The sequence below is a fragment of the Panthera tigris genome, chromosome B2, assembly GCF_018350195.1.
Source record: "Panthera tigris isolate Pti1 chromosome B2, P.tigris_Pti1_mat1.1, whole genome shotgun sequence".
In the NCBI taxonomy this organism is placed as follows: Eukaryota; Metazoa; Chordata; class Mammalia; order Carnivora; family Felidae; genus Panthera; species Panthera tigris.
The window spans coordinates 79,458,252-79,486,085 of NC_056664.1; the positions used below are offsets into that span (position 1 = coordinate 79,458,252).

General features: G+C 39.8%; 1 protein-coding gene across 3 annotated transcripts; it reads right to left on the bottom strand.

Moving 5' to 3' along the window:
* Positions 1–1,071: 1,071 nt before the first annotated feature.
* Positions 1,072–27,622, bottom strand: UBE2J1 (ubiquitin conjugating enzyme E2 J1). Of its 3 annotated transcripts, none has more exons than XM_042986801.1 (8): positions 27,278–27,622; positions 18,335–18,408; positions 16,792–16,923; positions 13,822–13,906; positions 13,181–13,286; positions 9,669–9,798; positions 7,981–8,100; positions 1,072–1,419 (listed from the first exon to the last, which is right to left on the bottom strand). In XM_042986801.1, exons 1-8 carry the CDS (start codon positions 27,306–27,308, stop codon positions 1,141–1,143), a joined length of 957 nt encoding a protein of 318 aa, XP_042842735.1. In that variant the 5' UTR covers positions 27,309–27,622; the 3' UTR covers positions 1,072–1,140. The 3 variants fall into 3 exon arrangements, with proteins under 3 accessions (XP_042842735.1, XP_042842737.1, XP_042842736.1); XM_042986803.1 differs by lacking the exon at positions 27,278–27,622 and adding an exon at positions 26,853–26,948; XM_042986802.1 differs by lacking the exon at positions 27,278–27,622 and adding an exon at positions 19,431–19,526.
* Between the last annotated feature and the right edge of the window lie 212 nt (positions 27,623–27,834).

Genomic DNA, 27,834 nt, shown 5'->3' on the forward strand with positions numbered 1-27,834 from the left:
CTCAACGCTATTACCAAACATGCTGAAGGCAATGCTTTTCTGTGATTCTATGTTCTCATCAGGCATTATGATGATAAAATTATCTACTAGAATCTGTGAAGTTAGCTAGTACTAAGTTATATATTGATTTTGCACTGACAATTATTTCTTCGGTTTTGATTAGGTGGACAATTCTAAGTAAAGGTTTTTCTCATTTCTATCACTGTTACTTGGGCCCTGAGCTTTTCTATTGAAACGGTACATAAAATATTTCAACATTATGCATATTCCTGGAATAATTACATTTATAGTGATTACAAAGCTAGACATGTAATACCTTCAAAAGATATACAATTCAAAGCAGAGCAAACATTAAAATCTGAAGATCCTTCCACTTGACTTCTGGAAGAAAATCAACTGATTTCTGGCTTGGACCCTTCCTTCCTTAAAAAAAGAAAAATCTATGGAGGGTTGTTTCCTTTTTTATTTTTAAATCTTGTGTACATTTGGGAGAGAATGGGATAACAGCATATCAAAGTGGTTTCAAAGCATCCTTTCCTCTTCAAATAACATCCAGGAACAAAGATGTAATCTCATTTCCTCATAACTATTTGACTGAAATTGTTACTTTCACTGAACAACATTTAGGACACAATGTCAGTCACAGAATGGGCAATTCCAGTGCATCTTCTATGAATGACATTCTCAGCAAACTATCTGAAGAGCTCTACTTTCCCTTTTCAACTCTTATCCCTGTTATCACTCTACCTAAGTAGAAATAGAGTACTCAATAAATGGTACTGAGTAACTAGTAATACTCACTGGAACTTAAAACACCATCTTTTATCCAAAAATGCCAAAGGGCTATACAGAAAAGTATCACAAATTTACAAAAAAGAAGCCGAGGCATGAGAAACAACAATAAGTTATTTCCCTGTAAAGCAGGTCATATGGTGAGACAAGGGGCTGTGACTTCAGTCCCTTGAACTAAGCAGGATACAGTCTGAAAGTCTAGCTATATTTATACTGAATTTATAAGGATCAAAAAAGGAATGAAGGGTAAATACAAAATAATCTTTTTGTAAACAATTCTTAGATTATACCCAATGCAGAATGTTTAATGAAGCAGCAGAGTCACAGCTCTTAAGACACAAAACAATATTATAACTCAAAGTCAAATATGTACTCATTGGCCAGATATATTCGTCTGAATATAAGAGCTGCCAATGCCAAAGTCAAGATGACAATCAGGACAGCGGATCCGCCATGATCAGTGTGGTTGTCTCTTGGCTGCTGGCCCTGGATCACATCTGGGGAAGCAGACGACCGTCTTTGACTCTGCTGCTGGGCTCGGCGCTGTCGAGGGCTCATGGAGGTATTCTTAGCTACAGGTTGAGCAGGTTGTTGAAGGGATGCTGCTGAGGGGTTCTGGGCTCCGTACTAGAAAATTTTAGGGAGTTTTGTTTGAAACTGGCAAAGAAAACTTGTATACATATCTATTGTCCATTCAAGAGTACACAGAATCTCAGAGCACTAAAATACAACTAAAGGCAAAACTACCAAGCTGAATGCTGGGACTAATTACCCTCCTGAATAAGCCAACAACACAACTTATTCTGAGTACTCACCAGGTGGAGAAAAAATTTATCAGCAACAAATAAGACAAGGACAGAGTTTAGCCATTTGCTCTATAGGAGGCCTTCTAATTCTCTTTCAGGTGTAACTCCAGCAATATCTGTTAAGCATCTGGACACCTCACTTCTTGTAGGAGAGCCAAGGAAGAAAGCAATGTGATTTCTTTTCTGCTAGAAAATTTGCCATCCTAAATGGCAAAAAAAAGTTTAACTCCTAACAGTGTGCCTTTCATGAACCAGGTCTCTTCCAACATGATCTTACTATATCAGCATACTTCCACCAACAATCATGGAGCATAGAGCGTAATTTCAAACCGTGCATTCTTCACAGCAGTACTGTTGTAAAAATCAGATGCAGGGGCGCCTGGGTGGCTCAGTCGGTTAAGTGTCCGACTTCAGTTCAGGTCACGATCTCGCGGTCCGCGAGTTCGAGCCCCGCGTCAGGCTCTGATGGCTCAGAGCCTGGAGCCTGCTTCCGATTCTGTGTCTCCCTCTCTCTCTGCCCCTCCCCCGTTCATGCTCTCTCTCTGTTTCAAAAATAAACGTTAAAAAAAAAAAATAAAAAAAAAAAAATAAAAATCAGATGTAGTTTTCAAACCAGACTTAGGCTTCCTCATAACTCCTGTCACCTGCCCTTTACTGTGTGTCTGAATTGTGTTACTTTACGTATGTAAAGCATACTTAGGCATACTAGTTACCCCCACAAAACACAAGGTATCAACTGTTTTCTCTCCTTTCAATGACTGCCTAGGCGGTCAAGCATAACCATAATGTGGTACCAAGTGATTCAAAATCTTGAATAACAGTTTATAGATAAGAAAGCTCTATAAAATATGAATTCTATTTATATAGACACCTTAACTCTTTTATTTTTTTAACATTTATTCATTTTTGAGAGTGAAAGAGACAGAGCATGAGCAGGGGAGGGAAAGAGAAAGAGGGAGACACAGAATCTGAAGCAGGCTCCTGGCTCTGAGCTGTCAGCACAGAGCCTGACGCGGGGCTCGAACCCACAAGCTGTGAGATCACGACCTGAGCCAAAGTCGGATGCTCAACCAACTGAGACACCCAGGCACCCCTAGACACCTTACCTCTTAATAACCCAATGGCCTTTAATTCTTTTACTGAAAACAACTTTATACTGGTTCTATTTGTGCCAACACCCTTTCAAATAAAAAATAAGAATGCATGTTTTATTCAGAATAACTGTAAAAACTGAGTAAATATAAAACATTAAAGTACTTTCTATGAGAGAAAATTTCAATATTGAGTAGGAAAAATAATCAAATAATATAATTCAAATACTTTCTTTAAAAGATAGCTTTGCCCTGGCAATAGCTATAAACATTAGGGAAGAAACTGCTGATCTGAGTTACCTACAGAAGAAATTACCTTTTAAATCTGACATTCATTTCAGCATTAAAAGGTTTAAATCGGGGCACCTGGGTGGCTCAGTTGGTTAAGCGTCCGACTTCAGCTCAGGTCATGATCTCATGATTCGTGAGTTTGAGCCCCCCGTTGGGCTCTGTGCTAACAGCTCAGAGCCTAGAGTCTGCTTCAGATTCTGTGTCCCTCTATCTCTCTCTCTTTGCCCCAACCCCACTCACACTCTGTCTCTCTCTCTCTCTCAACAATAAATAAATATTAAAAAAAATTTTAAAAAGAGGTTTAAATCATCTGAGTTTCTTAAAACTATCCTTTGGAAGCACTCATACGGAATGACCCATAACACAGAAGTAGAAAAGGAACTACTGACTTTGAGTTAAAAATATAAAAGTTAGTGCTGATACTGAATTAGAGCTGCACAAACTTGGACTTCAAACTCCAGGACTCCCAGCAACAACACACTCATTGAAGAGAAGAGATCCACAAAGTGGCAGCATTTTATGAGGTCTGACATTGTCACAGGCATCCTATTATATCTTAATAAATACTCATTGGATTGAACTGAGTTACAGCAGCCAATACAGCAACATTCCATTTAAACTCTCCCATTCTTCCAACTACTCAGCCAAGAAGTTAAAAGTGTCTGATGCAGCAAAAGTGCTCAAGGCTTGCAGGCAAAGCTCTTAAGGAAAATAAAAAATATGAAGTTGCTATCAATCCAGAAACTAGCACAAGAGATTGGTTCAGTTTAAAGCTTTTCGTTTCTTTATTTTAAATATGTACTTTCAGAGACAGGGAGTGGGGGCACGCACGCACACACAGGAGCAGGGAAGGGGCAGAGAGAAGGGGAGAGAGAGAATCCCAAGCAGGCTCTGCGCTGACACATGGGGCTCAACCTCACAAACTGTGAGACTGTGACCTGAGCTGAAATCAAGAGTCAGACACTTAACCGACTGAGCTACCCAGGCGCCCCAAAGCTTTTATTTTATACATGTTATTTTTTCCATTAGTTTGAGGGGAAAATACAATGCCCATAACCCTGACTAGATCAGGGAGCCTTATCATTACTAGGCTGGCTCTACCACTTGGGAGATGCAGAGATGCAAGACCCTAAGCAAGTTATTCAACCTAAGGCTCAGCTCCTTCATCTGTACAGTGAGGATAATATCCAGTTCTGTAGTTACAAGGATTAAAGGCAGTAATGATATAAAGTGCTTAGGATACCCAACAGCTGATTAAATATTAGTTATTATTAACATTGTTACTATTAACATACCCCTTTGGAGACACTATATTTTGATTTTTAAAAAGTCATTACTTAGGACAGCTTTTCAGACCTCTGTTGGTATCATTAACATATTCAGAACAACACCTTAAAACACTGACCTTAGATATTTTAGTACATGCACTTAATGGAAATACTCATATAGACATACTGCTTTAATGTAATGAGATTCTTCTATTTCAGATGCCTTTTGATGTTTACTTATTTTTTTTTAGAAAGAGAGACAGACAGTGCAAGCGGGAGACAGGCAGAAAGAGAAAGAGGGAGACACAGAATCCGAAGCAGGCTCCAGGCTCTGAGCTGTCAGCAGAGCCCAATGCAGGGCTTGCACTCACAAACCGTGAGATCATGACCTGAGCTAAAGTCGGATGTTTAACAGACTGAGCCACTCAGGCGCCCCAAGATGCCTTTTAGATAATATATTACTGACTAGTGCTGCAATATAAAATTCTAAAATTTTTCCTATTTAAAACAATCACATTAAGGGAACACAGTAACAACCCCAAGGTTATAGACCCAGAGGAACCTAGACTATTTGGAGTTTAAGAACTAACTGGATAAAATCTTGGCAGGTCACATGGAGTTGGCTTTAGCATTTTCATAATGCTGTGTATGTTTGTTGGTAGGACTTGTAAATCTTTGCTGTTTACCTAAACTTGTCCAAACACGCCTATCACTGAATGCAGACTTAAGTCAGAACAATTTCCATCTCCTTAATTAAGATGAAGTGACCATTTTGGGGAAGATAGAAGTACATGATGTTGTATTTAATTTAATCTAATTAATTTTAAAAACCATCACAGTCACAAGTAAGTCCCCTGTAATACATATGAATTTTCTATAATAATCTGGAATAACCTGCATCTGTGAAGCAAGTTTTGTGTGTACTTTTTAATACAAAATGAAACAGTTTATTTGGAATCTCAATCCCTAGGAAGAGGGAAAAAATCTGACAGACTGGAAGAACATAAAACTACCATCAGTATTCTCCCCAGTCTACACAGCTAAAAAAATCTGCATCAAAAAGCAACAGATGGCCTGATATTATCTGCTGTATTTAGACTTTGGGCAATCTCTCGCCCCCTCAAGGCTAAAAAAACATAGCTTATCTGGGATTTGATGTATAACATTTTAGTGAATTTATATTACACTTGCATATAAAGCAGCCACCCCTAGCCAAAACCAAGTTTCAATTACTTCCACTGTGATCAATTTATATAATCATATTCTGAGATAAATCTGTATGTAAATATAATTAAGAGCTTAACTTGCAACTGTAGACAATTTATTGCTTATCACTGTTTTAACCAGAATTGGTATCAATTAATTACCTCTACCTATTAAGAAGAATTCTAAGGGCGCCTGGGTGGCTCAGTCGGTTGAGCGTCTGACTTCAGCTCAGGTCACGATCTCGCGGTCCGCGAGTTCGAGCCCCGTGTCGGGCTCTGGGCTGATGGCTCAGAGCCTGGAGCTTGCTTCCGATTCTGTGTCTCCCTCTCTCTCTGCCCCTCCCCCGTTCATGCTGTGTCTCTCTCTGTCTCAAAAATAAATAAACGTTAAATAATAATAATAATAATTTAAAAAAATAAAAATAAATAAATAAAAAGAATTCTACGTTTTATGTACTTTAAAATCAAAATGTATACCTCAAACTAATAACACTGTATGTCAACTAAACCACAATAATAAAAATTGAAACAAATCAAATCAAACCAAAATGGAAAATACCACTGTAATAATATTACTGACTGTGCAATGTAATTTACTTAAACTTCTTGACTTCTTTACCTATATTTCTAGTATTTTTTAAGTACCAATTCTAAGATTCACTTATTCAATCAACAAATATGTACTGACCACCTAACTATATACAAGGCACTAGGCCAGGCACTGGGGATACAGAGCAGTAGAAAGAGAGCTCTGATCCTCAAGGAACTCAAAGTCTTGGAAGTAATATAGACAATAAATAATTAATAATAAAATAAATTACAAGTAGAATAAGTATAAGTGAGATATGCAACAGAGGGACTTGACATAGATTTAAAAAGAGACTGAAGGCAGATTTAAACACATCACAAATATCAGGAGACTGTCCTTACAGGTGATAAAAGATCACCACCCTCCTCTCTATAATAGGTTGGTTCCATTTTTTCAAAAACTATAAAATAAAAAACAATTAGAATTCTAAAGGTGAAGAGTAATCTAAATATTTTCAAATATTTCTTTTTTTAAATTTTTTAAATGTTTTTTAAAACATTAAAGTGTGAGTGGGGGAGGGGCAGAAAGAGAGGGAGACACAGAATTGGAATCAGGGTCCAGGCTCTGAGCTGTCAGCACAGAGCTTGACATGGGGCTCGAATCCACGAACCATGAGATCATGACCTAAAGTCGGACGCTTAACCAACAGACCCACCCAGGCGCCCCATCAAATATTTCAAGGTAAAACATTTACTGACTAAAACAAACTCATAATATCTCTCTGCAATTCATAAAAATACATGGAGATCATGTACAAATGATTTCACTCTCCACATATACTTTTTCCTTGTATCTCCATCACCAGTTCTCCAAGTACTTCCTCCAGAGCACCCTCCCCCTGCCTTCCCTTTTCAACCTATTCTCTCTGTCCATCTCACTCTCTGAGAAGGGAGAGAACAATCACTTAGGACTATTCAGTCCCACTTTATAGTAAGTTATTCCTGAGGAAAGGGCAAATCTGTGTTTGCCAGCTTCTATTTCAATTTCCCTGACCCTTTAAAATCCTCTCTAAAACTGAAGGGGTGGTGGGGGGGGAGAAAAGATGTGGCTAACTCAACCAAATAATCTGTTACCAAAAATACAGCTCATCTTTTATATTTAGAAAGGGAAGTCAACATTTTCCCCCATAATTCTAATTATTTAGCAACTATCCAGTCACATTTTCTTAATCAATCCCTGGTGACCTATGCCCACCAATATTTAGATAACAGGTCAGAGCACAACTAACAAGACACATAGCATTCATCTAATCTTTCATTTAACAATTACTTATTGGACACTTACTATATGCAAGGAAGGCAGTGCTGTGTAACAGAACCTTCTGAGATGATAATGTTCAATACCTATGTTGTCCAATCTGGCAGCCACAAGCCCCACGTGTCTATGGGTTACTTGAAATGTGGCCAGTGCGAGTGAGGAACCGAATTTTAAATTTAATTCTGAATAATTGAAAATATAAATTTAGATAGCTACATGTGGCTAGTGGCTACAGTACTGGGCAGGGCAGGTCTAATGCAAACCTTTGGCTCTAGTCCTTTATTGAGTATCTTAACGTGGCTTAACAAACCTGCCAAAGATACAGTGCCTATTTAGAAAGTGGCCAATGTATGTATAATTTGTTTTATTCAGAGTGTAGTGCTATATACTGTATAGCTATATAGTTATATACTATAACCAGCTCTTCAGAGAAATCAGAGAATTCTGGAGGAATGACAGGACCAAAAATTATTCAGTTCAGCTCCATTTAACAACAAAGAAGGCTTCAAAAGTATGAAAAATTTGCTTAAGACAGTAAGATTCATTAGAGGGAAGGGTGGGCTGGAGTCCACCTATCAGGAGAATCAAAATATTCAGATATTTCATCTAGAGATCTCCTCCTCCTATTGCAAATAATGATATTGATATAGACATACATGTATGTAAAAGAAAGAGCCATACCGATGTACTGGCTGTAGCACCCTGGAATGTTGCAGGTATATCATCCTGTAAATCATTTAGTGAAAAAGAGTGGTTTAAGTCCGATTCAGCGATAGTCTTTCCAGATGAATTGACTTCTGCCTATAAAATAAGATAAACCCAAGAGCATATTACAACAAATATACAAAATAACCCACAAGCTACAAATTCTCTCTTGGACTTATTTTTAGGAAGAAACACAGACAATACTGCTCTCAAGGAGCCATTATTTGGTAAGAGACAAAGCTAACAGCCATGGTTCACAATCCACAATTCCAAATTAAGTTTTTGGTAATTGCCAGGCGAAGCCTGACAGATGAGGTTATTAACAGTCTTTGTCCCACATTAGTGTAAATATCCCCAGGTTTGCTCAGGGAATGTTAATAGATTTGATTACGGGGTACTGCCCCAGATGTCACTGCAGGTGCTAAAATATGGTATACGTTTGATATTTTCTAAAATCTGGAATTCGGATATACAAAACACATCTGGCCCTACAATTTTCAGAAAAGCAATTTTAAGTACAATTGGAATCCTCAGAAGAAAGAAAAAAACCAACACTTCCTAAGCACCTCCTCTTCCAGGCAATACAATAAATAGAAGGAAAAATTTCTCCTGAGAACTGGATATGAAAGGACAGACAGGATACAAGAGAGGTGAACAGGGAGGAAGCAGCATGTTGTTTAATGCAGGTTGACATTTTTTAATAGAGCTAATTAAATTCCAGAAGTAATTATATGCAATATATGTGGGAAAAAAGGACATCAGGGAGATATGCCAAAATATTATCAGCAGTTATTTCTTGGGGATGGGATTATGTATGATTGTTATTTCCTTCTAAATTATTATACTTTTGGGGCACCTGGGTGGCTCAGTTAAGCATCCAACTTCAGTTCAGGTCATGATCTCGCAATTTGTGAGTTTGAGCCCTGCGTCAGGCTCTGTGCTGACAGCTCAGAGCCTGGAGCCTGCTTTGGATTCTATGTTTCCCTCTCTCTCTGCCCCTCCCTTGCTCACGCTCTGTCTTTATCTCCCAAAAATAAACATTAAAAAAATAATACATTATTATATTTTTATAATAATTTATTAAGTATCAGGGACAATTCTAAATACAATATACTTAAGTATTAACTCACTCAATCCTCATAAGAATCCTACAAGATAAGTAACATTATTATTTACAGATAAAAAGGCACAGTGGCTAAGTAATACACCTGATGTCCTACTATTAATAAATAGCAAAGCTGAGATCTGAACCCCAGCATTATATACCAGAATCCAAGCTTTTTAAAAAAAATTTATTTTATTTGAGAGAGAGAGAGAGAGAGAGAGAGAGAGAGAGGGAGAGAGAGAGAGAGAGAGAGAGAGAGAGAATCTCAAGCAGGTTTTATGCTCAGCACAGAGCCTGACACAAGACTCAATCCCACAACCCTGGGATCATGACCTGAGCTGAAATCAAGAATTGGCTCAACCAACTGAGCCACACAGGGTGCCCCCAGAATCCAAGCTTTTAACTGGTATGCTGTAATGCTTTTGTGAATGTATGTTATTAGTGTCATAATAAGAAAAAATGATTTATAAAACCTTATTGCAACAGAACTATATTGCTTTACTTTCTATCCAGAACAAAAGGATCACATAATTAGAATTTATTTACGAATTTAGAGTACCTTAAAACTGATTTGTCTAGCCAGTTCCTTGGCTTCCTGGTCAGCTTGGCTTGAATCACTTCCAGATTTTAAAGGCAACAGGACATCCTTCATGGCACAGCCACATCCCTCACAACAGAAATCTTGTGATCTGGTAGGAAATAATTTTTTTGATGGGTATAAATTACATACTTGAATGGTAATTCAAGACACGCAACTACTGAATGATTAAATTTAAAATAAAAGAACACTGGATAATTCCATATCATATTCATCTACATGTAAATTAGACAATTATGGCAATAATTAAAGTTCTGAGACAAATATACAAGTTAGGTTGGTGTTAAAAAAGAAACTCATGTCACTTATATCTCAATTTTTAAAAATCTAAAATAAAAAAAGAAATCCAGGGCTTAGGTTCCATCTTTTTCTAATATACTATCTAAAGAAAACTAAGCTTTAGATCTATACAACAAAACATACAAAATGTCTAATTACACTGTCCTCAAGGTCACACTTAAAACTATGTTAAGCCTGTGGGAAAAAAGTCCATTATAAAGTTTAAATTATGTTTTAGCAGAAACATATATAAAAGAGTAAAGAAACCATTAAAAATAGAATTTACAGGGGCGCCTGGGTGGCTCAGTCGGTTGAGCGTCTGACTTCGGCTCAGGTCATGATCTCGCAGTCCGTGAGTTCGAGCCCCGTGTCAGGCTCTGTGCTGACCGCTCAGAGCCTGGAGCCTGTTTCAGATTCTGTGTCTCCCTCTCTCTCTGACCCTCCCCCGTTCATGCTCTGTCTCTCTCTGTCTCAAAAATAAATAAACGTTAAAAAAAATTTTTTTAATTAAAAAAAAAAAATAGAATTTACAGATACTTCCAGGGAAAAAATTCACAAATCCGATTCATCTAAATAGCAGTATAGGATTCCACTCATATGTGGAATTTAAAGAAACAAAACAAATGAATACAGGGGACAAAAAGAGAGGAGCAGATCAAGAAACAGACTCTTAACTACAGAGAACAAACAGATGGTTACCAGAGGGAGGTGGGTGGGGGGATGGGTGCAATAGGTGGTGGGGATTAAGGAGTGTACGTGCTGGGATGAGCGCTGGGTGTTTGTATGTAAGTGTTGAATCACTGAATCCTACACCTGAAACTAATATTGCACTGTATGTTAACTAGCTGGAATTTAAATAAAAACTTGGAAAAAATAAAAATAAAAAAATAAATAGCAGTATAACTCGAAAGACAGAGAACTTGTTTAAAATCCAAAGGCTGAAATTTATCACTCACTATATTAAATAGACTCAAGATAAACTTGTTAACTAGACTATCTCCTAAGATTTATTTGTTTTTCTATGTTTTCATTTTCCCCTTTGTAGTCCAGATAAAGCCAAAAGTGCCCTAAAGTTCACAAGAGTACTAAGGATTTGTAGGACTGGAAGTAAATATGTATAATACACAGGAGTATGTATTACATTGCTGAACTTAAAAAAAAAAATTGTTTTATTGTATTTACAGTTCAACATACTAAAAGCCTTAGGTCTTGAAAGAACATGTTATTGAATTTATTAAATAACTTCACATGAACAAAATATATGTAAAAGTAGTATGACTTCAGTACTTGTTGATGAATGTTTGTTTCACCAGAAGAAGGACTGCTGTCCATATCCTTTTGAGAGTCAGTTGTATCCAAATTATTTGCCTTAAAATGTGTCCACTTTTAACTGAGAAGTCAGATGAAACTTAAAGGGGAATGTTTATTTTTAATATTAGTTTATCCACAAGGACAATATGCTACTATGGATGAATACAAAATCATGCTTTTAAAAATCCTCTATCACAGACTAAGAAGCTAGAATCTTACACAGAGAAGTCTAGAACAAAAAAACAAAGTTCTTTTTTTTTCCTCCTTATACATGAACTGAAGTATCAAGACAGAAAGCCAACAAAGAAAAAAAAGAAAGCTGTATGTTCAAAGTACATATTATAATTTGCAATTAATAGCTAAAGTAAGGTATATCCCCAGAACCGGGCAACAAGGTTTACAAAGAAAAGTTGGGTCACCTGTATCGCTCAGTCAGTTAAGCAAGAGATTCTTCATTTCGGCTCAGGTCATGATTTTACAGTTTGTGAGACCAGGCCCCACGTCAGGCTCTGCACTCACAGCACTGAGCCTGCTTGGGATTATCTCTTCCTCTCTCTCTCTGCCCCTCCCCTGCTTGCACACACATGTATGTGCACTCTTTCTCTCTAATAAATAAACATTAAGAAAGAAAGAAAGAAAGAAAGAAAGAAAGAAAGAAAGAAAGAAAGAAAGAAAGAAAGAAAGAAAGAAAGAAAAGAAAAGCTGTTGATGAAAACCAAAGAGTCTATCAAATCTTTCAGACATTAAAATTTATTTGACTTAACAAACATCTATAGAGGACATATTCTGGACTGTTCTAGACTATGATATACTAAAATTTAACTAACATAAAATGCCCGAGAGGTAGTAAACAGCAGAGTCCAGGGCAGGAAAATGATCAAGATCAAGAATTACAGAATGTGAGTACTTTTAAATACTCTTCTTTACCTCAGTGCAATTTTGGAATCTTTAACATTTGTTGAGGGATGGGTATACTATTCTAGCACTGGAAATCCTCATGATAGGATTTCTTATAAGGTCCCTTCTATATGCACACTGATTAAAAAAATAAACTGGATTAGAAGTTGTTCTTAAAAAAAAATTAATCAGGGGCACCTGGATGACTGAGACATTAAGCATCCGACTTCAGCTCAGGTCATGACTTCATGGCTTGCGAGTTTAAGCCCCATGTTGGGCTCTGTGCTGACAGCTCAGAGCCTGTGGCCTGTTTTGGATTCTGTGTCTCCCCCTCTCTCTGCCCTCCCCTGCTTACACTCTGTCTCTCTCTCTCTCTCAAAAAATAAACATCAAAAAAAAAAAAAATTAGTCTTTGCACTACTCAAAGGAGAGGCTACTTTGAATCTGATGACTAATCTGGGTTATACAGACAGAATGCCTCTGAAAAAAATGAGAAGGCAATACACCAGAAAACTACAACCTGATAAAGAAAACCTCCTTTACTTTATTTTGGATCACTTACTGAGCACTTGCTCTGAGCCAGATACTGTAGATGCAAAGATCAATAAAATGGATTCCCTCCCTACCCTCAAAGAGTTTTTAATCTTATTATGAAAAGCTATATATAAATATTTGAATTGTTTTTTTCCATCTGTAATACTGTCCAAAGGGACACAAATAACCAGAACTGTTTTCTTGGAGAAGATATTTCCCACTGTAGGTTGATATAATCAACTACTCTCGAAAACTGGACAGCATGAAATAATTTTTAGACTCTGGTCATCCCTGAGTAATAAACTGCTACAAATGAATTTCTAAAATAGCAAAACTAAGACTAGATCTTGTAACCAAGGTAACTCACAAAGTAAGAGACAAACCCTATCTGCCTACTGCCATTACCCAGAAAAGTATTTCAATCCTAACAAAGACTGAAATGCAAAACTTACTTTTTGGCAAGCGCTCTTCTTTCCTCTGGTGTGTAATCTAGAGAACCTATGGCTCCCTCTCCTTTTGTTGGCATAAACCCGATGATGGCTAATAATGCTGTTCTTACTGAAATAAAGAGTAAACATCAATCTAAGTTGTTTTGTAAAAGGAACTGGGTTTACTCTAGAAAGAGAAAAAAGACACACAGGCTTTCACTGAAGAGGTGCAGGTAGAGTGGCTGTATTAAAATGGGGCACCTGGTTGACTCAGTTGGTAAAGCATCTTCACTCTTGATTTCAGCTCAGGTCACGATCTCATGGCTCCTGAGATCAAGCCCTGCGTCAGGCTCCATGCTGACAGCAGGGAGCCTGCTTGGGATTCTCCCTCTCCCTCTCCCTCTCTCTCTGCCCCTCCCCTGCTCACAATCTCTCTTGCGCGCGCGCTCTCTCTCTCTCAATAAATAAATAAAAATAGAAACTTGAAAAAAAAATAAAATGATGGCAAAAACCAAGAGAGGGAAAGAATTTTTATTATTTATTCAATATCATCACATTATTTATCCAAAACAGCTTCAATCTCAAGAGGGTGTTACACTTTATAATTATGAATTGATTAGAGTTACAGAATAGAAGATTTATATTCACTTTAAATTAATACTCACTACTCCACGAAGGCTGCCAAGTTTCAGGATGATGTCCTGAGATGCTCAAACAGATTTTCTTGCCTACTTCAAATCGTCCATTAGCCTTAGGAATAAATAAGGCATTTAAAAAACTATTTATGTGTTTAATATTGTATACTTTATAAGTATAAATATATTTTATAAGTAAACAATTTTTTTTAAAAATTCTTAACATAATCTCCAAGGGGACACAGACTTTTGTCCTCTTATAGATACTCCACAAATATTGGTTGAATTCTGAAAGAACAATAAAAGCTGTTTTTAGAAGTTGTAGCACCTAGGGGCACCTGGGTGGCTCAGTCAGTTGAGCGTCCAACTCTTGATTTCAGCTCAGATCATGATCTTATGGTTTGTGGGATCAAGCCCCGCATTCCACTTTGTGATGAGAACACGGAGCCTGCTTGGTATTCTCTCTCCCTCTCTCTCTGCCCCTCCCTCACTTGCACACACCCACACATGCTTTCTCTCAAACAAACTTAAAAAAAAAAAAGGGTTGTAGCACTATTTTGAAACTGAGTTGCATAACTGAAATCTACATACATAATTGATGTATAAAGATGTCCTGATGTCCTACTCTGAGCCCAGTACCGCACAAGGCCCTGTGAAGGATCTAAAAGAGAAGATATACAGAGGCTGGAATAAAACCTAAGAACTTGGTGTTACCTAATTAGATATTGGTGCAGAAGGCTCTGACACTGAAGTGATTTCCATAAGGATGATACAATTTCATCAGACAGGAACACAAAAGAGTCAGATCAGAGATAATGATTTCAGTTTTGGACATGGATCTGTTGTCTTGGTAGAAGAGCTATGGATGACGTATAGCAGATAGGCAGAAATAGAGACCTGCTGATGTCAGACAATAAACATTTTTGGTATCTGGCTTAACAGAGGTGACTGATGAAACCATTTTATAGAAATAAGAGAAAACAGCTGAAGTCTGAACTTGTAGAATATCCATATTTAAGGGAAGGATAAGGAAGAAGAGGCATGAAGTTAGAATACAAGCTCTACATGGCCAGAGAATTTAACTTATTCTCTGCCACACCTACAGGGTACATGACATATGTTTAACAAATACTTGTTGAATGAAGATTGGAGAAGACTTTTCAAAAGAGAAGAAGTGAACCAGAAAGAGTAAATACTGACAATCAGGAGGGCAGGACTGATTCTCAGCCAGTGTGTTAACCATGACCATATATTGGGTAACTACTGGAATATTTCTATACTTCCGGTGAAAGCTGCTGCCCCAACTATTCCTCCCCGCCAGTTTCTCCATGCACCAGCCCCACCCCTGGACCACTTGGCTCTCCACATTATCTAGCAACTAAAAAGGGACTCCTAACACAGTAGGGCACCCCCCAGGACTACCCCCAGCATTAACAATTCTCAACATCACCTAATGTGTGTTAAGCAGCAAATTTTATATGCTAGGAACTTTATATTGTGATTATATTTACCATACACAAGCCTTGACAGACGAGAAAAGTGAATTTCAATGAGATTATATAACCTGCCTCTGGTGTAATGGCAAGAGCAGTGGTCAGAATCCAGGTCTACTGGCTCTGAAATTAATGCTCTTTCCACTACACCAAATATAGGTAAAAGCAGCATTAGTTTGGTATTTATTAATGAATACCTTGTGTTTCACCATTTGCCACTCCATGTGTGTCAGATATTTAACTTAGATGGACTGGGATGAAGACCGAAAAGGGGCAGCGGGATTTTTGAAACTAGTCCCTGAAATTGGTGTAGTAAGCATGTAGAAACCAGACTGCAACAGACTAAACTTGAGTAAGGATGTCTTGAACTTATCCAAGAGAAAATACAACAGTTTAAAGAGGTAGGAGAGACACAGAAAGGTTTTCGTTTTTTTCAATGTTTGTTTATTTTTCGAGGGAGAGAGAAACAGAGTGCAAGTGGGGAAGGGGTAGAGAGAGAGGAAGACACAGAATCCGAAGCAGGCTCCAGGCTCCCAGCTGTCAGCACAGAGCCTGACACAGGACTTAAACCTGCATACAGTGAGATCATGACCTGAGCTGAAGTCAGATGCTCAACCAACTGATGCACCCATGTACCCCAACAGAGAAAGGTTTTTGTGTTTTGTTTTGCTTTTTTCAAGGTTAGGGGATACTTAGACATACTTGCAAATTAAAGAAACGAGGGAAAGAATGCTTAACAAATAAGAGAGAAATTTACCCTGAAGGAACAACATCCCAGGATAAATAAGAGAATACTGGATCAACAGCTTTCTTCCACATGGAGGTAAAATATGTGACGATAGAAATTCTAAGATCTAAACAGAAATAACAGAGGGGTGCCTGGGTGGCTCAGTCAGTTAAGCATTCAACTCTTGATCTCAGTTCAGGTCATAATCTCATGGTTTGTGGGATCGAGCCCCAAGTAGGGTTCTGCACTGACAGCTCAGAGACTGCTTGGGATACTCTCTCCCTCTCTCTCTGCCCTTCCCTCACTTGCACATGCACACTTTCTCTCTCTCAAAGTAAGTAAATTTTAAAAAATAGTAATAATATAACTAACATTTATTGAGGACTCTGTGACAGCTCTTACTTTAAGAGCTGTATAGGAAAATGAGGAAAGGAGTGTAACAAAGTTGAAAAGTTGAAGGAAATGATGCGATTAAGAGATATAATAACATTACCCTCTACTGAGTACTTACCAAGTGCCAGACACTGCCTAGCACTTTGCATACATTAATTCATTGAATCCTATCACCTACACTATGGCCACTATGCATTCATTAGCATCAATAATTCCTAGGAATTATTTTTTGGGGAAAATAATTGTACTACCAAGGCGTGGTCCCCAAAGACAAAATTATAATAATGTTCCACTTTATTTCTTAATGAAAATGAGTATGCTAACCACACTCTGTAGTCGCCATGAAGAGTTAAACCACAAGTATTCCAAAAAGCCAAGAATTCTTACCGTTAAAAGAATAATGCTTGGTGGTTTCATGGGATACTCAGGGGGCAGTACTATTCGTCCATGATAAACTCCTCCATCAAAATCAGAATCTGGGGGCCCTCTAACTGTGAAGTGCCATTCAAAAAGGTTATCCTGAACAAAAAAAATAACCAGCAAGAAATTAGTAACATTAAAAGGTCTGATCATCTTTATCAAGGAGTATCAGAAATATTCCTAGATAAGAAAAATCAAATGTTTCACATTATTACTAAAATAGTTTCTAATGAACAAAATGTCTCAAGTATAAAAGTTATAAATAAAAGTTATTAATCTAGTTTCCATGCCCCACAAGAGCTAAAATTTAAACAAATGCATTTTAAAAAGCTGAGCACTGTTATATATTCATAAATTAGATTCCACATTTAATTAAGCTGGAAATTAATCCTTGAATACTAATTAGTGATAATTATTATATAATCAAATAATTACTGTAAAATTACTGTTACTATTTTAACAAACTTTAAAAAATTATCCCTCATGGATGCTTAAGAGCCTATTTATTTATAAGTAGTCAGTAATATTAACAAATATGCTATCAATATCATCTTAGAGTTCCCAAGTACTTTACAGTTTACAGTGTGCAAAATTACATTTTATTCTCACTAATGTCATGGAAACCAGACTGAGCACATTTAAATACAGATGGGAAGACTAAAAAGAGATAGAGATGTGTGTGCAAAAAGCCTAGACTAACTGCAGAGACCCCTCAAGGAGCCAGATCTTTCAAAGTATAAAGAGTTTGGGGTTCTTTCCATTCCCCCTCCCTCCCTCATACTCAAAACATAAAACCAATTTAGCATCTGAGACCATTTTACAGAAACCGGAAATTTGCTTCTAAAATGTCAGATTCTGAATGGCTAATGAAATAAATACTTAGAAAATATAGGGAGTAAAATATGTCAATAAACCACATCAAATACATCTGTAATGACTCAAAGCAATGAAAAAACAATTTTAAGTAATTAGTTTAAAATATTAAAGTATTAGGGCACCTGGGTGGCTCAGCTGGTTAAGCATCTGACTTTGGCTTAGGTCACAATTTTCACAGTTCATGAGTTCAAGCCCCACATCACGCTCTCTACTGTCAGTGCAGAGCCAGCTTCCTATCTTCTGTCTCCCTTTCTCTCTGCCCTCCCCCACCTCGCACATTCTCTCTCTCTCTCTCAAACATAAACATTTAAAAAAATAATAAAATGTTTTTAAAAATAAATAAATAAAAATAAGATATTAAAGCATTAAAATCCACATGTAAGAGGGGTGCCTGGGTGGCTCAGTCGGTTAAGTGTCCGACTTCGGCTCAGGTCATGATCTCATGGTCCATGAGTTCAAGCCCCATGTTGGGCTCTGTGCTGACAGCTCAGAGCCTGGAGCCTGCTTTGGATTCTGTGCCCGTCCCCCTCTCTGCCCCTCCCCCTACTCGTGCTCTGTCTCTCAAAAATAATTAAATGTTAAAAAAAAATTTTTTTTTAATCCACATGCTAAGACATGGGAGATAGAAACTTACCTCTAATGGCTGTGCATGGTAATGATCTGTTGGATCTTTCAATTCTGCTGCTTCTTTCATTAAACGTTTAACAGCTAAAATAAAATTCATAAGATAGAGACATTTAAAATACACTTTTCCAAGAAATTAGCACAAATTCACAAACCTAATGAAAAAGTTCCTATTTCAATAAAAACTGTACAGAGGACTAGTTCAACTGGGTATATGGTTAAAGTTTAATTATGGGATAATGGTAATAATCAGAGAGGGGAAGGACATGGCATTAGAAGAGTTATATATTAAATTAAATACTTAGGGCAGTCTCATAAAGACACTATTTTTATTTAATAAGCACTTTCATAAACACTAACTCATGTAATCCTCAAAACAATGATAGACTTGGTGGCTCAGTCAGTTAAGCATCTGACTCTTGATTTTGGCTCAGGTCATGATGTCATAGTTGATGGGATAGAGCCCCACACGGGGCTCCTTGCTGACAGCGTGGAATCTACTTGGGATCCTCTCTCTCTCTCCTTCTCTCTGCCCCTCCCCCTGCTTGCGTGCACCACCTCTCTCTCTCTCAAAATGAATAAACTTTTTACAAAATTCCCATTTTCCAGACTAAGAAACTGAAACATGGAGAGATTACATAACTTGTCCAAGTCCAGACAGCTGGTCAATGACAGCTGGAATTCTAACACGGGCATTCCAACTCTATTTTGTTAAAATATCTGTATTAACAAAAATGTGCCCTCTGGAATTCATGCTTATGAACGGTAGACCCTGTATCTTCCTATACAGGGAGGATATCCTCTACCTCTTGGGAATTTTCACCCACTATTTTGCATTAATTTAAATGGGACTGTCCCCAGGGGTCACTAGATCTCCACAGCTCTAATTGAATTTTTTTTTTTTTAAGGTATGCTCCAATGTTCCACGCCCAATGCCAGACCCTGACGGAGATCAACAGTCACATGCTCTACCAACTGAGCCAGCCAGGTACCCCTTGAATTCCTTTCTGAGAAGACTCTTCAGCTTAATTAAAACCTCCAATCAATTCACCCCATAAATTTCTGTAACCACCTATATCTATATTCACGTCCTTCTTTATCCATACCTTTGGCTCTTAGGAATTCCTCATTTATACTCCCCTAATAAAATATAATTCTAGCTGACCCAACCCAACCATCTTCTTATTTGGTATCTATACCCAAACAGCTGAGCATTACTGAAGGGGAGGGTAAAAAAAGTCACAGAGGTAGGCACACTGATGTCATTACAGAGTTATTATCGACAACTTCCACCAGGACACAATGCCACCCAACGTTCCGGAATCTCTCTGGTAAGCCAGGCAGCCCACTCCAGCCAGCACCCCAAGACTATTTCACACCTGTTTACTCCTCATCTCACTCCTCTTTCAACTCTTACAGTTAATGGCACAGCCTTTTACTTCCACGATAAATGACTGTCAGCAGCCTATCACAACCTACAAATCCTATCTGTACCTGTACCCTCCTTCCTTCCCTACTGGTCCTCAAAGGTCAATCCTTTGATCCCAGCCCCTCAAACCTCAAGCTGTAGGTGCTAAAAAATGTCAAGATACTGGTATAGGACTGTAAAGCCAGGAAAAAACCAGGTAGCCCATGGCTCCCCAAAATTCTGCTTGAAAACCAACTGATATAGTTCAGTGTGCTATAAGAGAAGTATGTACCAGGTGGGCACCTAACCTGACAGCAGACAGAAGAGAAAAGGAGTCAGGCAGGCACTGACATCTGAAAGAAAGACAGTGGGAATTATGCATGGGTATGAATAGGCAGAGGAAACAATAAAAGTAAAATGCATGGAGGTACAGGTATGGAATGAAAGAGTTTAACTGAGCACAACTCCCACACACATACAACCAAACAGTTCAGTATGTATCAGGACTTCTGCATAAAATTTCCTTTTAATCAAGGGTTCCTAAGTGGGGGAAAGCGTTCATAACTCACTATCCTACTCCATCATTATTCGTTCTTTTCTATCTCCTACATCAAACTAGGTCCTTGTAGGCACAGACTTTGTTCACTTGATCAAAGTATTTGAACATCAAATAGATACTGAGTTCATATTAGATGTTACAGCTGCAAACAACATATAGTTGTGGTTATCAAGGAGCTTGTAGTCTTGGGGCAGGTGGTGGAGGTAGGGGGCAGGGAGTCAAAAGAATTGAACAAAGTCTAGTGTCTAGAACATGGGGGGAAATGTATCTCAATGTTCACATACATGTTTCTAATCTAGTATTTGTCATGGTCCTCAGCTTGCAATGCTGTTCCCACTCCCACTCCCCATCTAGACAGGCTTTAAGGAACTTCCTTAGGAATGTCTTCCAGACAACTTCCCTTGTACACCCCGAAGAATGACTAGAGATGCCCATCTGATAGATAAAAATCTCTGAGGAGTCCTGGGAGGGGAATAGAGACCAGAAATACTCTCCAAGTTAGTTATTCTAATGGTCAGTCCCATCTGGAAGCCACTACCGTAGAAACTAGGTTGAGACTCCTTGCTCTAAGCCCTAACACCCTGTATTTTATCTTTTATAAAATTTATAAAATCTCACTTGAATTACTTAACACCTGTCTGCTGTGAAACAATTTACTTCACTGCAGGCTCCTCAGGGCTTAGCACATAGTAAACACGCAAATATTAGTTTAATTGAATTTTACTATCATGCTCCCAAAAAATCTTTCTAAGCATCTGGTTAAAAGCAATGGTTTTCAAACTTATTTGACAATAAAATCCTTTGTTCAAAAAAAAGCTTAATGAGAACCTCAATATGTACAACAGGTAACAGAGCTGTTTTGGTTGGGGATGGAGGGGCCTTCAGGCTGTTTATGCCCTTCAACCTAGTCAGTCTATCGAAGGGGCCCATGGAACAAGGATTGAAAAACCTTGGTTTAAAGCCACAGGAAAATATCATTCTTTCAAATTAATATTAGATATAAATAAAATCATGGAAGCTGCTATGAAGTTAATTCATTCGGCTGCTGTCGGCAATCAAAGATGCCATGGAGATTGTTTTTTTTCTTCATTTCTCATCAGCTGGCTGAATGATTAAGCTGAAGAAATCTATTTTATGTTATTGCAAACTCTTTCCACATTTTCTCCGCCTCTCCCCCACTCAGCTCAATTCAACAGGAAAGAAAAAAAATAAACACTCAGTAGTACTTGGATATTACAAGAGATGTTAAGAAAGGATCAGAATTGAATTAAGAACAACTGATAACAATTGAATAAAGGAACAATCACGTGTTCCACAACTAAACATACTGATTTTCATAGTTCACAGACCACACAGGCACGTACCATGTGAGTGCTAAAGCCATGCAGCCAAATAGAAGGTAATATTAGTCTAGTGTTCTCATAATCTTTTTTTCCCTGAAATGACATTACATATATTATAAATGCCTTAGTGCAAAAGACTGTGGACTCTGAATTAGAGCTGCATTAAACCTCTGGCTCCTATATTCTGTAGCTCTAAATCCTTAAATAAATCACTTAATCTTATTCTGCCTCAATGTTCATATCTGTCAAATGGGAGTCAATCATATCTTCGCGTAATTCTCTTTTCCTTCCTCTCCCCCACCTCTTCCCCAGGTCACAAGTTATTGTCAGAAATAGACTGGGATATAAGACCCTCTCAAAATTCTCCCTGGTTCAAAACCAGACAATGAGGGGACACCTGGGTGGCTAGTTAGGTTAAGCGTCTGACTTTGGCTCAGGTCATGATCTCGCAGTTCATGAGTTTGAGCTCTGCATGGCCTCTGTGCTGACACCTCAGAGTGTGGAGCCTGCTTCGGATTGTGTCTCCCTCTCTCTCTGCCCCTCCCCTGCTTGAGCTCTGTCTCTCTCTCTCTCTCTCAAAAATAAATATTGAAAAAAATTTTTTAAAAACAACAGACAATGAGCATATATAGTCGGCCTCATGGCATGGCTCCCTGGTTTCCAAGGAGAACTATCACTACGGGATAGTCAAGTTTCAAACTACTGCCTGGCAACTAGGTCTAGAACATGGTCTGCCACTCCTGATACTCCATCTCTTGTTATCACATACAGAGAAAACTTTTTCCGATCATCTCCTCTCTTACCTCTTTGCAAGATTATTCAAGGAATTCTACTATGGTGACACACAATATGCCAGGGAAGGAAAGGAGATGGGGAATACCTGCATGCCTGCTCTTGTTCTTTTCTACGGAGACCACAGGATCACTCTGGATCCAAACTCTAGCCTCTATGGGCCTAGGCATTAGCAATAGCAACCTTCAAATACCCAGGCTCTACCTCTCTAGGCTTACATTGGGCTTTGAAGACAAAGCCCAGCTAAAGGGATGTTTTCCAGGTCACTGTCTCTCAAGCATCTATTTCTCTTAGAAAGAAAATATCTTGGGCTCCTGGGTAGCTAGCTCAGCTGGTTAAGCATCAGACTTTGGTTCAGGTCATGATCTCACGTTTGTGGGTTCAAGCCCTGTGTGTCACGCTCTGTGCTGACAGCTCAGAGCCTGGAGCCTGCTTTGGGTTCTGTGTCTCCCTTTCTGTCTGTCCCTCCCAGGCTCGCACTCTCGCTCTCTCAAAAATAAATAAACATTAAAAAAAATTCTTTTAAAAAGAAAGAAAGCAAATATCTTAATATAATCAATCTCCAAAGCATGGGTAAAATGCAGAAGGAGGGTATATTGGGGATATGAACCCAATGTCTGCTCCCCAAGTGCCTCTTCCTACTCCCATAATGAAGGCACTTAAGCAAATGTTTAAAGACTAGTGTTTCTGTCCAGAAAGACCCTACAAAGGTATCCATTCAACAAACATTTAAAAAAATGTCCAAGTGATGGAGACCGAATAACCAAGACCTGCTTCTTGCCTTCAAAAAACTCACAGTGAGAAAGATATTAAAACAATTGAAATACAAACACTGACCAAGTATGTAAAAACATAGGGACTACCTTATAGTCGACCTAATTGCTTAAGATAGCTGGACAAGGCCGAACCTTAAAGAAGCTTGAAGAATAGGAATTTCCAATGGATTAAAGGGAAGCCATGCCAAGCAGAGCTTTCAACAGGGACCAAGGCATACAGGTGAGAAGAGCTACTCCATCTGGATAGTCACTTGGGTGAAATGGATACATGGCAAAAATGCAAAAGAGGGAAAAAAAATAAAAAAGCAACGGAGCACAGTTGTAGTAGTCTCGACTAGGTTGGTGAGAAAGACAAGGATCAAATCGTGAGCAGCCATGTAGACCAAACTGAACACTTTACTTTTAATGTTATCCATAGCTATTAGGAGGACATTGAAATTTTTTCAATTTAAGGACTGATCTAATCAGTTTTGTTTTTTGTTTTACTGGAGCTGGTGACAAAAGTGACTGAATAAATATGTGTGTGTGTATACTGGCACCCATGCAAGTATGCCTGTGTGTGTGTGTGTGTGTGTGTGTGTGTGTGTGTGTGTGTGTCGGTGTGGGTGTGGGTGTGTGGTGTTCGTTCCAGGGTAGGGGGTAGACTAAGGAGTAGACCAAGAGATCAAAGATAATTCCCATGGGTGCCTAGTTGCTGTCAGTCCTGGAATAAGGGATGAGGGGACTCTGGAGGAGGAGAGTAAACTGATGAGTTTGGTTTTTTATTACCTCATAAAGATTTTTTCAGTGTGGGGGAAATCTGGGTGAAGATGTTGAATCACCAGTAATTCCAGGTATACTACAGCCTAGGAAAAGGGCTGAATTGGACATTAAAGCTTGAGAATAATTAGCATGAAGGTCCAGCCAACACTAAGGGTATATGGCTAGAACAGCTCCCAGGTTTCTGGTGCAGACAGTGGGTGCCTTTGCTCCAGTCTCTCACCAATCACCTCCTGAACACGGCCATAGACCCCTTCTGAAGAAAGCTACCACAAGAGTTCTCTACACATAGGTCACCCTACTTTGTATTCTGAAATCCTACTACCTTGGCCAGAGCAGACCCAAAAAGGGATCAGGGAGCTTGATCCAGAACAACCACTGATGAGCTAAGTCAGAGGCTTAATGAGGTAGCTCCACACAGAACTTTACCCCTAACCACAAGTCCATTCCAGAAAAATCACAAAGAAATATGTTTTCCCACTTACAAACTGAACATACGTACTAGCCACATACTAGCACACTGGCCCTTTACCAGTTATGTGTATTCTCCTAATTGTGCCATGCATATGTCTAATTAGAAAGAGTTATATCTCTTCCATTGTGAAGTGCTTTTAATCACTTTCTTTCACACATGGATTACTCTAAAAATACCACACGACTGAGAATAAAACAAAGGAAGCATTTTCACCATGTTTACTAGCATTTCTGGTAAGTCCCATATCTCATCTAATTCACCTTCACCATGAACTCCAAATGATCCACAGAGTAACTAATAAAAAAGATTTTAAAAAATGATCTCAGGTAGAACAACACCACCACCTTTGAGGAAATGATACCAAAAAGAGGAAGCAATTTACAACACAGCATGAAGCATGTCCACAAAAGCTCAGCCGGCTGACAGATCAGATACTTTGGAAATGCACAAAATTCCGGAGAATTTTTTTAAGTTTGTTTATTTATTTTGAGAGGGAGAGCACAAGCAGGAAGCGGGGGAGGGGCAGAGAGAGATGGGGAGAGAGGATCCAATGAAGGTTCTGTGCTATCAGTGCAGAGCCGGACGTGGGGTTCAATACCACAAACCATGAGATCATGACCTGAGACGACATCAAAAGTCAGACACTTAATGGACTAGCTACCCAGGTGCCCCAAAATTCTGGAGAATTTTAAAAGCTTTTCATAACCTCAGGCATGATAACCTATCAAAACTGAGCAATGTGTAGACAGTGCAGGGCCTAGTTGAGATTCTCTCTCTCCCTCTCTCTCTCTACCCCTCCCCCACTTGTGCTTTCTTTCTCAAAATAAATAAACTTAAAAAAAGAAAACTGAGCAATGTGCTATTAAAAACAATGTCTTTGGATCCACCAGTTTTCCCTTCCAAACTGCATTATTACTCATATTTGCATTATTCTCTGGACACTCCATCAAGTATCTCAGCTATCCCAAGGAACTTGGTATCCTGTGACCACGGTACATTTTTTTTAATTTTTATAAATTTTTTAATGTTTATTTTTGTGAGAGAGAGAGAGACAGAGTGGGAGCAGGAAGGGGAGGGGCAGAGAGAGAGGGAGACACAGAATCTGAAGCAGGCTCCAGGCTCTGAGCTGTCAACACAGAGCCCGATACAGTGCTCGAACCCATTAATGGCAAGATCCAAGATCGTGACCTGAGCCAAAGTCATACACTTAGCCGACTGAACCACCCAGGAGCCCCCAGAGTCACCATACATTTTTACCCATATAGTTTTATTTACATCTACAACAATCTAGGGGCGCCTGGGTGGCTCAGGTGGTTGAGTGTATGACTTCAGCTCAGGTCATGATTTCACCGTCCGTGGGTTCGAGCCCACATCAGGCTCTGTGCTGACAGCTCAGATCTGTGCTGGAGCCTGCTTCAGATTCTGGGTCTGCCTCTCTCTCTGCCCCTCCCCTGATCACGCTCTGTCTCTCTCTCTCTCAAAAATAAACATAAAAAATAATCTACAACAATCTAAACAATTTAAGCATTCTACCATCTATCCTTAAAACCAAAGTTTTCTTTCCCTCTTTGTCTTTTATTTTCCCCTTTTTCCCCTCTAGTGTTCTTAAGAGATGGGGAATGGAGAGCCATTAACCAAACTGAAATTGAATTGTATAAATGCATCTCTTGGAAAGCCCATAGCCTTCACTAGATTTTAAAGGAGTCTATGGGCCCATACATGGTATGACCCATTCTACACACTTGGTCACCTAAGAACATTTCTCAGCCTGAAAGCACTCAAGCTAACAAAGCTCTGCTCAATCAATAACCTCAAGCTTTTCTGGAGTTTCTACATATTAAGTATTTTTTAAAAATCAAAGACTCACATGTCCGCTCTTTCCATAAAGATGCTAATCTTACTGATTCCTAATGAAAAGATGCTTTCTTGTAATGAAAAAATAAACAGCAGCAATATTTGGCCAAACCACCACTAATATTCTAGGAATATCATTTTAGAGCTGAACTGTGGAGTTTGTCCCTCCTGACAATTTTATCAAGGTACACATAGAATAAATACCATTTACAGAAACTAGTGGTTCATTTCCAGCCTGCCTTAATATGAGAGAGCTGCTTGATTTTCGTGCATCTTCATAATGCACCAGAAAAGAACTTGAGGCTAGGACTGTTTGGGCTGTTTTGTAAATGAAGCAGGGGCACTAAGTACAGAAAAATAAGTCTTTATGACCGAATATAGATATATATCATGTTAGTCGGCATGGCAAAAATCATGGTTAAGCACTAAAGGGCTTGGCTCATCTAACTAGTTTTCTTAGCGCTTTGGTTAGTTGGTTTAATACAGAGTATTTCCTCTAGGTCTTTAATTCTATTTGCCCCCAAATGCTGCAAAGGCGATATTTAAACAACCAAATCCTCACGTGTAAGTGAGTGAAACAGCTAATATAAGTCCGGTGGCAGCGACGAAAGGATAACGACGGTCGGTGTTCAGGGTGCAGGTACCGACGGCACGGCGCTGTTAACTATTACCCACAGACATCATCTTTACATCTGTTCTTAGATATGAGTTTATGACCCAGCACTACGCAACCAACAAGAGGAAAGGGAAAGTCCAGGTACTGCGGGGAACTGGCCAGTCCCCGGACTGGCAGCCGGTGCCCGCCCGGCCGCCCTGCGGCCTGCACCATCCCGGCAAGCGGCGGTCTCGCGTAGAGCGCGAAACCCGGGGCGGAGCCGCGAGTGGCGGCGGACGCGAGGGAACCGCAGCGCCCGACCCGGGGTCCGGGGTCACTCCGCCCTCCCCGGCCACCCGCCGGCGCCGCCCACCGCCTCCAGCCCTGCTCACCCGGGCTCTTCAGGTTGTAGCGGGTCTCCATGGCGGATCGCTGGCCCGGCTCCGGCCTCCCGGCCAGCCGCCTCCACCTTTCCGCGCCGCCGCCGGTGTGAAAGCGCGGCTCAGGCCGATTGGGCCAGGCCGGGGGAGCCTCCGCAGACGCCGCCCAGCCCCGGCCCCGACTGCAGGCAGGAGGGTGAAGGCGGGGCGCGGGCTTCGCGATGGCACCGCCTCCCCCGCGGCTCCCCCGCCTCCCTGAGGGCGGGGCAGGCGCCGGCGCCGGCCGGGGAGTCGCTGTACCGGGCGCCCGGGCTGGAGGTAAGCTTTCCCGTCTGGCCCCGGGCCCAACCCCGCCGCGGCCGCCCGGCCTGCGTCACCCGCCCTCGCCCGGGTTTTGTGAAGTTGCCCTGACGTGGCGGTCGCTTCGTGGCGGTCGGTCGGCCGGCTCCGGCGTCCGTCACTGCGTAGTCGCCGCTGGCCCCGCGGAAAGCGCTCCGGGGTCTGCAAAAGCGTACGGCGCCCTCGTCTGCCCCTCGCCCAGGCCCAGCGGAAGCCGACCTTTTGCCGGG